The sequence below is a fragment of the Giraffa tippelskirchi genome, chromosome 5 (assembly GCF_054371585.1).
Source record: "Giraffa tippelskirchi isolate mGirTip1 chromosome 5, T2T-mGirTip1v1.2.pri, whole genome shotgun sequence".
Taxonomy (NCBI): domain Eukaryota; kingdom Metazoa; phylum Chordata; class Mammalia; order Artiodactyla; family Giraffidae; genus Giraffa; species Giraffa tippelskirchi.
The window spans coordinates 101,814,999-101,828,544 of record NC_137279.1 but is presented as its reverse complement, the minus strand read 5'-3'; the positions used below and the strand labels follow the sequence as shown (position 1 = coordinate 101,828,544).

At 44.9% G+C, this 13,546-nt stretch overlaps 2 protein-coding genes and 1 long non-coding RNA gene across 3 annotated transcripts in view; 1 reads left to right on the top strand and 2 right to left on the bottom strand.

The window, feature by feature from the left end:
* Window positions 1-4,962, top strand: part of LOC145504781 (uncharacterized) — a 10,646-nt gene extending 5,684 nt beyond the window's left edge. Inside the window, exon 3 of the long non-coding RNA XR_014052479.1 lies at window positions 4,541-4,962. This is a non-coding gene — a long non-coding RNA (uncharacterized LOC145504781). The remainder of the gene's footprint in view (window positions 1-4,540) is intronic.
* Window positions 1-13,546, bottom strand: part of LOC145504748 (NBPF family member NBPF19-like) — a 363,203-nt gene that overhangs the window by 173,682 nt on the left and 175,975 nt on the right. The window lies entirely within an intron of this gene.
* Window positions 821-13,546, bottom strand: LOC145504759 (NBPF family member NBPF4-like). The gene is made up of 6 exons (XM_081486077.1): window positions 13,324-13,546; window positions 12,794-12,845; window positions 11,837-12,003; window positions 8,100-8,327; window positions 5,896-6,095; window positions 821-1,957 (listed from the first exon to the last, which is right to left on the bottom strand). Exons 3-5 carry the CDS (start codon window positions 12,000-12,002, stop codon window positions 5,905-5,907), a joined length of 585 nt encoding a protein of 194 aa, XP_081342203.1. The 5' UTR covers window position 12,003; window positions 12,794-12,845; window positions 13,324-13,546; the 3' UTR covers window positions 821-1,957; window positions 5,896-5,904.

Sequence of the window (13,546 nt, the reverse complement as noted above, 5' to 3'; positions counted from 1 at the left end):
ATAACATTTAAAATGTTTTAAATATTAGAAATGAGACAAAATACTAAAGGACTAACGTGTCAGAAATTTTAGTGCACTAACTAGCTACCAGGCCTTCCAAATCCCAAGCAAAACACACAGACACAAACAAATATGCATACACAAATAAAATAAAATAACAGAGAAAGAAACACAGAAGATACAATCTACTACAAATGGTAAACATAGATTAAAAGATGCGAGAGGTGTTTAAGATACAAAACTGAATAGGGAGAAACAGAGGGGCTTCCCTGGTAGCTCAGCTGGTAAAGAATCTGCCTGCGATTCAGGAGACCCCGGATCGATTCCTGGTTTTGTAGGATTCCCTGGAGAAAGGACAGGATACCCACTCCAGTAGTCTTGGGCTTTCCTGGTGGAATCTGCCTGAAATGGTGGACACCTGGGTTCGATCCCTGGGTTGGAAAGATCCCCTGAAGTAGAGCATGGCAACCCACTCCAGTATTCTTGCCTGGAGAATCCCCATAGACACAGGAACCTGGCGGGCTACAGTCCGTGGGGTTGCAAAGAGTCGCACACAACTGAGTAACTAAGCACAGCACGGCACATGAGAAACAAGAGTATTTATATGAATAAAATCAATCATGTTAATAGTGGACTGTGGATGGGAGAGGGGTGGGAAGGAGGTTCAAGAAGGAGGGGACATATTTATACTTATGTTTGATTCCCATTGTTGTATGGCAGAAACCAACGCAACATTCTAAAGCAGTTAGCCTCCAATTAAGAATACATTTAAGAAAATAATGGATTATAACACTGAATTTTAAAAAAGCATGAGCTTAAGTTGAAACTCAAAAATATTTTTAATAATATGTTAGGGGTAGGGATTGTCTTTTCCATAGCACAATGCTGGCTATACCACAGATATGAAATTGACACACATCAGGGACCAATAAAGGATGGTAAACTTTTTACAGAAGGAGCACCATAGAATACGATATTCATACACTCTCAAAAGCCCACTAATCAAATTACTCATTACAGACACAAAATCTGCCTTTTCAATGAACAGATCTTATCAGCCTCTGCATAACAGTGTTCACTGTTAAAATAATAATCGTGGAGACAGGTAAAGTGGACACTCTTAACCTCCAAACAGGCTGCGCTAGGAAGCACACAGCATGTGCTAGATGTGTTCTTGGCAAACAGGGTTTACCTGAATTTAATCATGAGGAAATGATCAGACAACTGCAAAAGGTAGACCTTTGAGTAGACAACTGACCAATCCTCTGCAAACAAGTCAATGTCACGACCATCAAGGACAACTACAAAAAGGTGAGGAGATGTTTGAGGTTCCAAAGGACTAAAGAAATACAGGAACACAATCTTTTCAGTCCTTTGGAACCTACAACATCTCGTCTCCTTTTTGTGGTTGTCTTTTTGGGGCAAACATCGACTGTTTGAAAAAAGACAGGCCAGTTGTCTGGTTCAAAGTCTAAATTCTGCAGTTATCTGGTATCTACCTCAATATTAAACACAGGATAAACACTTGAAGCAAGAACAATGTATAGTAAATGCTGTCTGCTTTGAGCACAGTCCATCCGGTGGCAAAGAATGACCGGGTTGATATGTTGTCTTCTTCTAATTGTTCCCATGCTGGTGTGTGGAGGATGAATATTTAGAAGAGCAAGAGTTAAGGTCTTTCCAAACTGTGTGTCCATCAAAGCATCGATCACCTTACTGAGGATTACATGCGGAGGCTGATGACTGGGATTACTCCCATCAATTCTGTCCCTTGGAGTGTGGAGAGTGGTCGTTGGTTGGGACGTTCGTTCTCAGGAAAGGATCCCTCTGGCGTTGCTGAGGTTGAAATTGAGTTGCTGTGGTTGAGTTTTTTTTTCATCAAATGGAAAAGGTACATATTATAGTGTGGTTTCTCAAATTGACGATATCTTTTCTTAGTTCCTAACGTAATTGGTATCTGTGAAAGACAGACAGAGAGAAGAAATGTGAGTCTTTGTTAGATCCTGCTGAGCCTGGAGGGATGGCAACATGGTGACTGGGGCCAGGGGCAGACAGAGCTCCTGTTGACAGGACGAGCTGAAGGGAGAGCCACAGGCTGGCTGGAGAGGAAAGTGAGGTCCATGATTTCGAAGGAATACCTCCCTGAACTTTCACCTAGCCTGTGGTGCAGCATCTAAGGACCCTTGTCCTCACCCCACCTGTGCTTGGGGATATCTCAGCTCAGAGCTTCTTCAGAGCCTCATCTGGATCCCTACCACTCAATACTCAACGGTCATTTCACTCTTGAATCCCCTTCATCTGTATGCTTTCCCACACGTTCAGGGATGGATGTGCTGAGCATCCCTCAAACACAATTAGAAACAGACTGCTATGGGAGCAGAGGATCCTCAATTGAGAAAGACACCCTCTTCTTACCTCTGCAGCCCCGCCTTCTGAGGAGGAGAAGCAGGCTACCGGAGACTCCTGGAATGTGAGCACCAATAGGGACCTCAGAATGTATCCAAGTCCAGTTTCATAATTTACAGAGGAGGAGCTAGGTTTTCAAGGGTCTAAGGACTATCCAAAACCACATGACTTGTTACTGACAACCCAGGCCACAGGCCCTTCCTATATATTTGCGGGAAGGGAGAGGAGAAGGGGAAAAGCTCCCATCTGGAGGAGTCAACAGTTAATAGAGGCTGTTTGGTCATCCTCCTGGGCAGGAATAAGGCTTTCCAGGGAAATCCAGCTCCAAAGAGACTGAGGAATGAATGGAAAGGAATGACTGAGGAATGAATGAATGGAAAGGGGAAACTCAAAATAAAATTAGCGAAAAGAGAGCAGGGAGTGTCACTGTGTCTCAACCCATTTGCATCCCATGGACACCAAAATGCTATGGAGGTGATTTCATGCTGGATCTTCCTTAAGGCATTTCTAGGAATATCCTTGACATCTACACAAATAAAACTCTGAAGTGAAAGAGGGTTCAGTTTAGTTATCCTAAATTCTCATCAACTTTTCCTCAAACTTTTCTCAAAGAAAGAGTCTCTACTAGTATTTTATGCTGGTGTATAGAAAAACATCCAGGAAAACATCTACTTCTGCTTTATCGACTAGGCCAAAGCCTTTGACTGTGTGGATCACAACAAACTATGGAAAATTCGTAAAGAGATGAGAATACCAGACCACGTTACCTGCCTCCTGAGAAACCCGTATGCAGGTCAAGAAGCATCACTAGAACGGGACATGGAACATGGACTGATTCCAAACTGAGAAAGGAGTATGTCAAGGCTGTATATTGTCACCTTGATTATTTAACTTATACCCAGAGTGCACCATGCGAAATGCTGGGCTGGATGAAGCACAGCTGGAATCAAGACTGCCGCGAGAAATATCAATAACCTGGGATATGCAGATGACACCACCCTTTTAGCAGAGAGCGAAGAGGAACTACAGAGCCTCTTGATGAAAGTGAGTGAAGAGTGAAAAGGGTGGCTTAAAACTATGCATTCAAGAAAAAGAAGATCATGGCATCTGGTCCCATCACTTCATGGCAAAGACATGGGGAAACAATGGAAACAGAGACAGATGTAATTTTCTTGGGCTCCAAAATCACGGCAGATGGTGACTGCAGCCACGAAATTAAAAGACGCTTACTCCTTGGTAGAAAAGTTATGAGAAACTGAGACAGCATATTAAAAAGCAGAGACATGACTTTGCCAACAAAGGTCCATCTAGCCAAAGCTACGGTTTTTCCAGTAGTCATGTATGGATGCGAGAGTTGGACCATAAAGAAAGCTGAGTGCTGAAGAATTAATGCTTTTCAACTATGGTGTTGGAGAAGACTCTTGAGAGTCCCTTGGACTGTAAGCAGATCCAACCAGTCCATCCTAAAGGAGATCAGTCCTGAATATTCATTGGAAGGACTGATGCGGATGCCGAAGCTTCAATACTTTGGCCACCTGATGTGAAGAGTTGACTCCTTAGAAAAGACCCTGATGCTGGGAAAGACTGAAGGCAGGAGGAGAACGGGACAAGAGAGGAAGAGATGGTTGGATGGCATCATCGACTCCATGGACACGAATGTGAGCAAGTTCTGGGTGTTGGTGATGAACAGTGAAGCCTGGCATGCTGCAGTCCATGGGGTGGCAAAGATTTGGACAGAACTGAGCAACTTAACTGAACTGACAGAAGGGCATGTCAAAGGATCAATATAGCAGGATAAGGCCTAATATTCATTATGGGGCTTTTGCATAAAGGATAGATTCCATGAAAAATAACTTGTCGAATCTGCTGTTCTGAGCCAGTTAGTAGTCTGTGAAACAAGTTTAGTGAATAGCTAACTGCATGTGGCATTTTAACAGTAGAAAAGGAAACACTAAATTTTATTCTTGTGGCAAGGTGGGGGTTGATTTTATACTTTGGGGTCTATGTAATGTTTTTTTCTTTGTTTTATTGTATCTTTTACTATAAAAATTGTGAGAAACTTGAATCCAAACAGAGAGATTATATATCTAACTTAACTATCTACGTCTCTTTTTTTCTCTTTTCTCTTCTCCAGGCTCTACAAAACAGTTCTGTTGAGAGAAAAATGCAAATTCCCTTACTTGTTACTATTCAGCTTTTTGAGGAAGCAGCCACTCATAGGCCACTGCCATATTGGTTCCTTATATCCTATCAGATCCACAGTCCTTCTAATCCTTGAGGCATATTAGCAGAGCTTTGATATCCAAAGCTCATCCCCAGAACTTTAAAATCAGAATTTCAATGGATTGGGTGTAGGCATCCATGTTACCTCAAAACTCAACCCGTTTTCATTTTACAACAGCATGATTTAGAACTACACACTAGACCACCTACACTATTTCACACCAGTCTTTTTATTTTCTCCTTCTAATCCAACATGGACTTCTCTCCACTGGCCCTAAAGATGTTTTGGTCTTTCTCTGTTACTCGCATATAAATAATTGGCTTTCTCAATTGCATTGTCTGAAGCAATGATTATCTTTATTCGCATGTATCTCCCTGGGTCTTCATAAACGTGGCCCAAAGTTAATTCAGTACAATGCTGTCCTACATTCCCTGGCCTCAGATTTCAACTCAGCTCATTTTTCTGGGCTTTTACTAATATGGAGAAGGAATCATGTGAGTAAACTGGAGAGGTCTGAATACCTGTCCATCTCATGCCCTATGTATTTTGAAAACCTGGCTTCTGTATCTCCTTTCCCCCAAAGTCCCTTTAGGGAGCCATTTACTGTCCTCCACCTAATGCCAGCTCCAGGGAGTTCCTGCAAGTCCCCTGCACATTAGCAAAGTTCTGCCTATCAGAGGCTGTGGGGAGTCATGACTCAGGTGAGTGCAGCACTCCTACCTATGACCCAGGGTCTTATCTTATTTTAGTAATGAAGGCCTTTTCCTTCAGTTCCAGTGTTTCTTATTCAGGTGCAAAAGCTGAGGGTTAAGGGCTGTCCTAGCTACTTTCCTCCAGAAGCCAACTCACATGCGAGTGATTCCTTAAGACACGATCCTGAAAGAAAGAGGCAGTGGACTTGGAGGCAGGGGCAGGGAAAGTAAGGTGAAGAAACCAAGCATGTGTGTGATTTAAGGCCAATGTTTTCAGTGGCTTAAATGCTGCTATTCTGATGAGGAGGACCACGGATCTGGGCTTCCTTGTGGCTAATAGGAAAGGTCAGAGGGAATATGAGGATGGCAGCAGTGGGAAAACAGTAGAGGTCCGAGTGGAAAGAGGAGATTGAGATGGAAGGGCACTGCAGGGTGGCAGCCCCCATGGAAAAGAGAGGAAAGACCACACAGAGGTAGTGTCAGCTGTTGAGTGAACAAATGAGGAAGAGAACAATTAGTGGGAGATTTAGCCACAACAGATAATGAGCATAAGGTAGAAGTACATGGAATTACCATTGTTCCCTAAGCTTGAAGGCCAGGGAATCTGCATGCCAGTCTCCACTTGCCAAACAGCAGTTTTCTTTTGATAATCTTCTCCTTCAGGACACTTAAGCACTTCATCTTGCTACACACTGGATGCACGTGTGCGCCTGCTGCGGCGCCCTCACCTTCCAGCTTGGGAGGGTTCTTCATTCTGATGGAAGCATCCAGCTCTGAAGATAAAACCACAACCAACAGGATCCATTGTTAATCATGATTTACGAAGACTTACTCCTTCACCCAAGGAGGACATCAGGTACAGAAAGTGTCCAGGAACAAGAAAGGCCATCTGAAAGCCCATGGGTAGGTGAAGACAATGGGGATAGTTTTATATTTTCTTTTTTGCTGATCTTCCTTATACTACCCAGGATTGTTAAGTGTGCCACAGGGCAAACATGCTTCCGGATGCCAAAAATGAGCCAAGAAGAATAAAACGGATGACAACAGAAATTCCTAGGTAGAAAAGACAAAGGCAAGAAACTCCTACAGGATGCAGTTTGCACTGTTGGCTGGGAAGAGATGAAGCAAAGTCAAAATTGAAGGAAAACCTCATGAGAGAAAAGAAGTGGGGAAGTGTAAATTGGAAGGATTTTTAATGTGCATGAATATAGACTTCATATATATGTAAACACACTACATATGATATGTATATATAATTTAAATAAGACATAGACGATATGATAAAAATGGAAGAAGACTCACAAGTGAGTGTGTTTGTGATGGAATAAATGAGTGAAGGATTGGAGCTATTGAATGGGTCATTCTATTGGCTTCCTGATAAGTTGAACTTGGAAAACAAAATAGAAAAATAAGAAGAAGGAGCAAGAAGCTCTGTTTGGTGACAGGAACTAGGAGATATGAGCAGTGGGTGGGAGCCACAGTGTGGAGGGGTGTGAAAGTAAAGGGCATTAAAACTACCCTTTGCTGCAAAATCTGCTGTGAAGCCTGGGTTTATGCTCAGGACTCCGTGGGAGGTGAGCAGGAAACAGAGTGACCGAGCCAGTGAGGTTCAGTCTTGGCTGAGAATGTGGGAGGCCAAGCACAAGAAAAGGAGACACGAGAGGGAAGAGAAGACAAGAAACACCGCAAGACCTAGTGGCTCTTGTCAGGCTCTGCATCCCGGCCCTCCCTGGGCACTTTCCTTGAGACTCTCCATGCTGCCACAAGGCGTCTCCTTCTTATCTCACCTCTACCTGAGGACATGGGTCTCTCCTTATTCCTCAGATGAGGCCACAGCCTGAGGGATGAGCACCAGGTCGAGTCAGGGTCCAGGGGACGATGTGGAGAGCAATGGAGGGTAAGGATGAATACGTCCCAGATGAAATGGATGTGAGGGTCTGAAAGCTCTTTTAAGGAAATTTGAACAGATGTGGACCCAGAGGAGAGGAAAACTAGGAGACGGACATGGAGATGAGTGGAGAGAAGGACTTAAATGGAGTATCGTAAAAGGGACAGGTGGGTGCACTTCAGAAATGAGGGTAGCCCTTTATTCTAAAATGAAGGTACAATGAGGAAAATCAATTGGATATGAAAAGCAAACATGGGACTGAGTTGCAGGGCCAGTGTTTACACTCCTACTGAATGTTGCTAATACACTGTTACTGAGAGCACCCAACAGGAGTAAATCGCCTTGATGACACATGTTGAACGAAGAGGAAAACATTGCCAAGCTACCTTTCTGAGAAAGCAAGGGAAGATGGGGTCTAGAGAAAGGGTAGACCATAAAGCCTATGCTACCATAGAGGAAACAACCATTGTGCAATGATTTTGTAAGTGTTAAAGCACCAGAAAGACACAACGCTTAGATATTCTATATTCATAGTGGTTATCAAACAAATTTTAGTGAATCAGACACTCTGGACATTATGCTGTTTACAATTCCCAACAATCATGCAAAGGAGAGAATTTTTCAAGTGTTCAGATGAGGGACGAGAGAGGTAAATACCTAGGAAGATAAACAACGTGGCTCAGTTAAACAAGCAGGAATATGCAGAACCAGGGCCTGAGGCTGAGCTGCTCCTGAGGCCCAGGTTCTTGCTCACCTCATTCTGGTAGAGGGTCACAGGTTTCAACTGGGCCGACAGCGGGCATGGGAGAGGCCCTCTGCCTCCTTCACCCACAGCTGTGTGATGACCAGTACATGGACCAGAGCTTTCGAATCCCCTTTTCTTTCTTACCCAGAAAGAGTGGTCCTTGGTTTCCAGAATCAGGGTTGGTGGGAAAGCCCTGGGTGGTGGAAGAAAGACCAAGCATGGCTTTGCTGTCACCACAGTCAAAGTGCTGGTCCAGCTGCCGCTGCAGACAATTGGTCACGTGGGTGCTTTCCTGAAGCTGTGCTTGTGGAGTTTGCACCTCTGACCCTGGGAAACTCACAGGCCCCTGGTGACAGTCCACCCAGGGGTCACCTGAAAAGAAAGGAGGGTTCAGGACCAGTGGAAGCTTTTCCTTGCTAAGTCCTCTCTGGACACCCATTTCTACCGTCCTTGCCCATGAGTGAAACCACCCAGAAACCCAGACAACAAAGGCAGACATCGATGTGAAGAAGATGCCATATTTCTGGCTGTGACTGGGGTGGTGAGAAGGCAGGTGCCAGGCTGCAATTTCTTGAAATGAGAAATCAGACACTTGAGTCTAGAGGGTTTGGGTGACACAGGAGGTCAAGCCTCGTATTCTGTTCTTAGCCTCCGTCTTGTAACCTAGAGAAAAGGATCTAGACAAGCCTCTAGGCATGGGGGGAGAAAGAGTTGTTGATATCTGCCCACAGGAATAAAAGAACAGGGAGAGACATATGGCCTGAAGGCTTCAGGTACTACTAGAATTTGAGCTGAAAGAGAGAGTACACGCCAGACCCTTTTGAACTTCCTTGCTTGAAATTTTTGCCTCTGCTTTCACTCAACCATACATGTATATATAGAAGAAAATCTATTCCACATGGAGCAGACTGGGGGGTGCATGGTATTAGCAGCTAGGACTAGTGGAGAAGAGGTCTGAGACCCTCTTGGAAACACGCCTGTGTCTCTTTAGAGAGAGACACAATGTATACTCCTTCAATACACGTTCCTCCACTGGTGCCTGGACAGTGCTCCTAATGAAATCTGTTTCTATTTCTACTGTGAAATGAGGACATAGTCTCAGAACGCGGGCTAACCAAAGATATCAAGTACCCTCCTCAGGTCCAGGTCAGGCTCATGTGAGGTCACAGCCGCCAGGGCCTGCTCTACATTGCTGTGGGGCTCTCCTCTCACCTCCTGCTGATGCATCTGCACCCTCAACAAGGTTTGTTTAACTGTCTCTCATGGATCTCTTATCTCTTAAGTCTTCCAGACAGCATCTGTGTCTGACTCTCCTCAAAGATTCATCCAACCTCCTTCTAACTGTTTTCTCTGATTCAGTCCTCTCCACGCTCTCAAAGGTCACCTGTCTTATCACCCCCCAATCCTGTTTTATCACATGTTCCTCAGTTGATGGAAATTCATCCTCCCTTCTCTGCTCCACAGATCTAACCTCCTCACTCGCCTTTCCAGTGCTCCTGTCTTCTAGTCCCTCTTTCTTCTGCAACATCACTGCCCACAACTCCCTCTGCAAATCCTCCCAGGACTCAGGCTGGCCCCTTTCTGACCCCAGCCCTGCACCAGGAGCCTCTGCGAGCTTCCGGGGCTTTTTCCAAAAGCACTTCTCTCAGTCTGGTGTGCCCTTCATATTTCCATCAGGCAAAGTTCATTAATCATTCATCCTCCTATTTTAGGACACTTGATCAGATTTTAGGATAATTCATATTGGGTAAAGGGTAAATCCTCGTATAAAATTTGGTGTTTGAAAGAACTGTCAAAACTACATATCCCCTCATTCTCCAATGTTATTTTGAATCAATGTCTAGGATTGTTTTTAATTATCGTTGTGTAACTTCATCATCTAATTTTCTTTGTCTTTTCTTGAGAATGGGTTTTATTAGACCTATGCTTTGAGTATTCTTTCCATTGACAGAATATAAAATAACCGAACATTTTATCCAACATCAACAATTCTGCCCAATATTGTTAGTGTGGGGAAAGTCCTCCAATAGAAGATCAAGTTGTAATTTAAAAATCAGGTGTTTGTGTTGTTTCTGCAGGGTTTCTCCTTGTACAGAGAGGATGGGGTAGACCTGACTACTTGTACCCACATGGCTGCATAATAGCTATCCACACTGGACTCAGGTTATCATGAAACTCAAGACACAGGATGGATCCCTGTATAGTTTAGATATTCCATTCATCCATCTCAATCCATCTGTGGGGATTTGGCCTTTCCCGGCCCACTGTGTACAATGGACTCGCAGGACTGGGCCGTATCACTGACATCTCACTTCTGAGACACATGTCTGAGCCTCACTCATCCCCTTCACAGGAACCCACACCCGGCTGTCAGTGTTTCTGAGATAGAGCTCCACAGTTTTTTAATGGCTTCAGCACAGCCAAATTCAAGGTGTCCCTGGACCCATCGTGACAGCAGGTGACCTGGGGGCAGGAGGTGGGGACAGGTGTGGACTCTCACCCTGGCTGATTCTCCAGAGAGCCCCGTGGAGCTGTGGCTCCACCTGGAGGGGCTGGAGGAGCCGCTGGCTCTGCTCTCAGGACAGAGTGCACAGAGGGATAGGGAGCTGGCAGGTCTGAGTGAGGGACCACAGGGGTTCTCTGCAGCCCTCTGGCAACTTGATGTTGAAGATTAACATAGCTGCAAATCATTTGGTCGGGGCAAAGAGGAAAAGGTGAGCAACATCCTCTCTTAGTCACGGATGGTCCAACTACTGAGAGGAGAGGACACAGCCTGAGCCAGGGAGTCAGGCCCAGGAGAGGTCAGTGTCCCACCCGCCAGTGGCCAGGAGTCTGGGGCAAGTGAAGGGACCTTGCTGATCCTCAGCGCCCTCGGCTCCGCTATGAGACACCACAGGCACCTGAGAGGGTGCCTGGGAGGGCTGAATGGGGTGTAGTGCGCTTGGAGCTCACTTAGTAAGGAGCATGGCAGGCAACAGGGGCACAATAACTGTGTGTTCCCTTTCGGGTTTGCGAACTACTGTGATCCTGAGAAAGCCTTTGCTTCTCTGCTCCTCAGGGAAGAATGAGAAATAAGAAATCAAGATGATCTTATGAATCAAAGTCCTAACAATAAAAATACTTCTCCTAAAGAAAAAGTCAAAAAATAGCTCAAGAAGGATTTCATACTAGGTTTTCATTTCCATACCCTACGAACTGCTACCCAAGGGGACCTGGCTCATAAATTAGCTCAATACCCCTATCAGATACACAGGTTATGGATAGTTTCCATGCGGTTATGCCACTGAGATTGCATAAAACATTGAAACTATAACCCGCACGTGGAAGACTCCTTTTGGCTGCACAAAGGATGAAACACAAGGGTGTCTCTTGAGGATGGAACAACAGAGACAGATACTTGGCTTCATGGAAATGACAGGGCATAGGCAGATTTGATGTTCAGGAGCTAGTATCTAAATGCTTCAGAGGGAGCTTGGCAGCCCAGGGGTAAGAATCTAGAGCTGGGGAACAATAGAACATGCTACAAATATGGAGCAGATTGCAATCATGAATGAAAAGCCAGAGAACTTGCCAGAAACTTCAAGAAATAAAATTCGCAACAAAATGTCATGACTACAAGGATTCTTATCTTGATCAAAAGAGCTCTGTTACACAAATTCCTGCAGGTGAGACAGTGGTAGCTGAGATTCTGCCCTGATCCCTCCACTTGCCCTCTCTGGTCTGACGTGATACCAGAAGCCTGTGCTGATGAGATAAGTTCAGGTGACAGACGGCAGCCTGGGGCAAGAAGAATGCAAAGGCTCGAGATGCCTTTTAAAAATTGAAACTGAGAACACAGTTCTAATCAACCTGAGCCTAGGAACCTGTCTGGGAGTACTCACCGTTTACACCTAGATCCAAGAAATCTTCTCTTGTCTCTGTTGGGAAGGAGGCACTTCTATAAGGATGACAGGAACCTGTCAGATGATGGCCACTAGAAGCAGCCAGGTAACATTCATCCAGTGAGTCCGGCTGGACTTCATTCTCTTCTACCACGAGCTGATCCATACTGAGATTTGAGGGGTTGGGAGAGCAGATGGTTAAACAAGAGGGATTAGTCAACCTAGAGCCACAGCTGGTTTTGGTGGGAGGGTTAAGGGAGAGGTTGCAGAAAACAAATGGGGAGTCCCCTTAAAGGAGGTATAACAATCCCCCCCACCCACAACTCCCATCTGGGGTCTGAAGGCGCTTGCAAAGGGAAAGGGAGAGAGAGTGAAGGAGAGTGAGCATGAGATGCTCTGAGCACAGAGAAGAAATGAGCTCAGGAGGAAAATGAGCCACCCCAGGACACACAGTCATGTCACACACGTCCTCAGAACATAAAGGTGACTTCAAATACACCATAAGTTTTGTTGAAATTTACATGCTGCATCCAAATGAATACCAGCTCTGGCATCATAATGGACTCCTGGAAATCTTGTCTCCAAGACCAATATTTTTAATACTGCAATGTGACATGAATTTTTTTTTCCTAGATACTACCTTGCCATGAAATACCTGCCAAGGTCATAACACTAAAGACAGAGGCAGATAAGTATCGCATGCTGGTTTTCATAAGAAGGAGAGAACAGAGGAGTCCAAGAAATCCTGTGGCTGATCAGTAGCCCTGCTTCAACTGATTGCAAGTTACTATCATTGAGAGGGATTCATGAAGGGTGAAAACAGACAACCTTGTTCCAGGGACAATTTGTGGTTGTCTGAATGGAAGAAATAGGCATGTTCAGCGCTTTCTGATTCCCCTGCATGTGAGATGACCAAATGTCACCACTGATGTCAGACCCATGTTTCTCCATAGTTACCTAGAACAGATGATGTCTTGATCTTCCTTGTCCTCCAGATCAGCAAGATTTTCTGTGGATAAATTCAGACAAGTTGAGAAACACTTAGCAGATCTCACTGTGTAAATTAATAATCCACTGTCCAATACTGCCATGGGGACGACAATATCAGCACTGCGATGACAGGCTATTTAAGGAGGATATGCCAGATGCCTCAAGTTGGATCTCTCAGACTCTCCTTGGCTTGCTTTTCAGAGCCATCAGGCCAGATCTCCCTTCCCTGGTAGATTCTCACCACAGTATCCTCTTCCAAGTCTGAGTAAAAAGTTCAAGATTCATCTTCCCCACAGAGTCTGGGGAATAGCCCACAGCAATCGAGCAGAATATTGTCATACTCAGGCCTTTCTCATCATAAGCTGACTACTTTAGCAGAATGATGAGTGGAATGAACAAAACCTAGAATCACATGAATCCTAGTTGTCACACGGAACCTTCAGTCATTCATGGGGTGGGAAAATGCCAGGGCTCTGCCGTGCTTTGCAGAAACATACAAGCAAGGTGATGGGAGGGCTCTTTGCATCCTGGGGTCCAGATGCTTGGTTTGCTAAGACAAGCAATTTAGAGGAGACAGACACCGGGGATGACAGCAGTGACACCAGGGAAGCAACAAATCATTAAGGCTGTTAGCGCCTCTGGAAAGGCACAGAAATTCCAGGGACACTTGGGTATGGAGATGGGAGCATTGTGGGCAAGAAGAGACATTGCATTGGAGTC

Bases quoted from the DNA above. Each gene is read 5' to 3' on its own strand.
- LOC145504759 (XM_081486077.1), bottom strand. From the start codon at position 12,002: ATGGATCAGCTCGTGGTAGAAGAGAATGAAGTCCAGCCGGACTCACTG. The intron at 8,328-11,836 runs GTGAGTACTCCC...CTTTCTTTTCAG, and splicing joins CTTGGATCTAGGTGTAAACG to GTGACCCCTGGGTGGACTGT. The intron at 6,096-8,099 runs GTAAGAAAGAAA...TTTTATCTTCAG, and splicing joins CCAAGGACCACTCTTTCTGG to AGCTGGATGCTTCCATCAGA.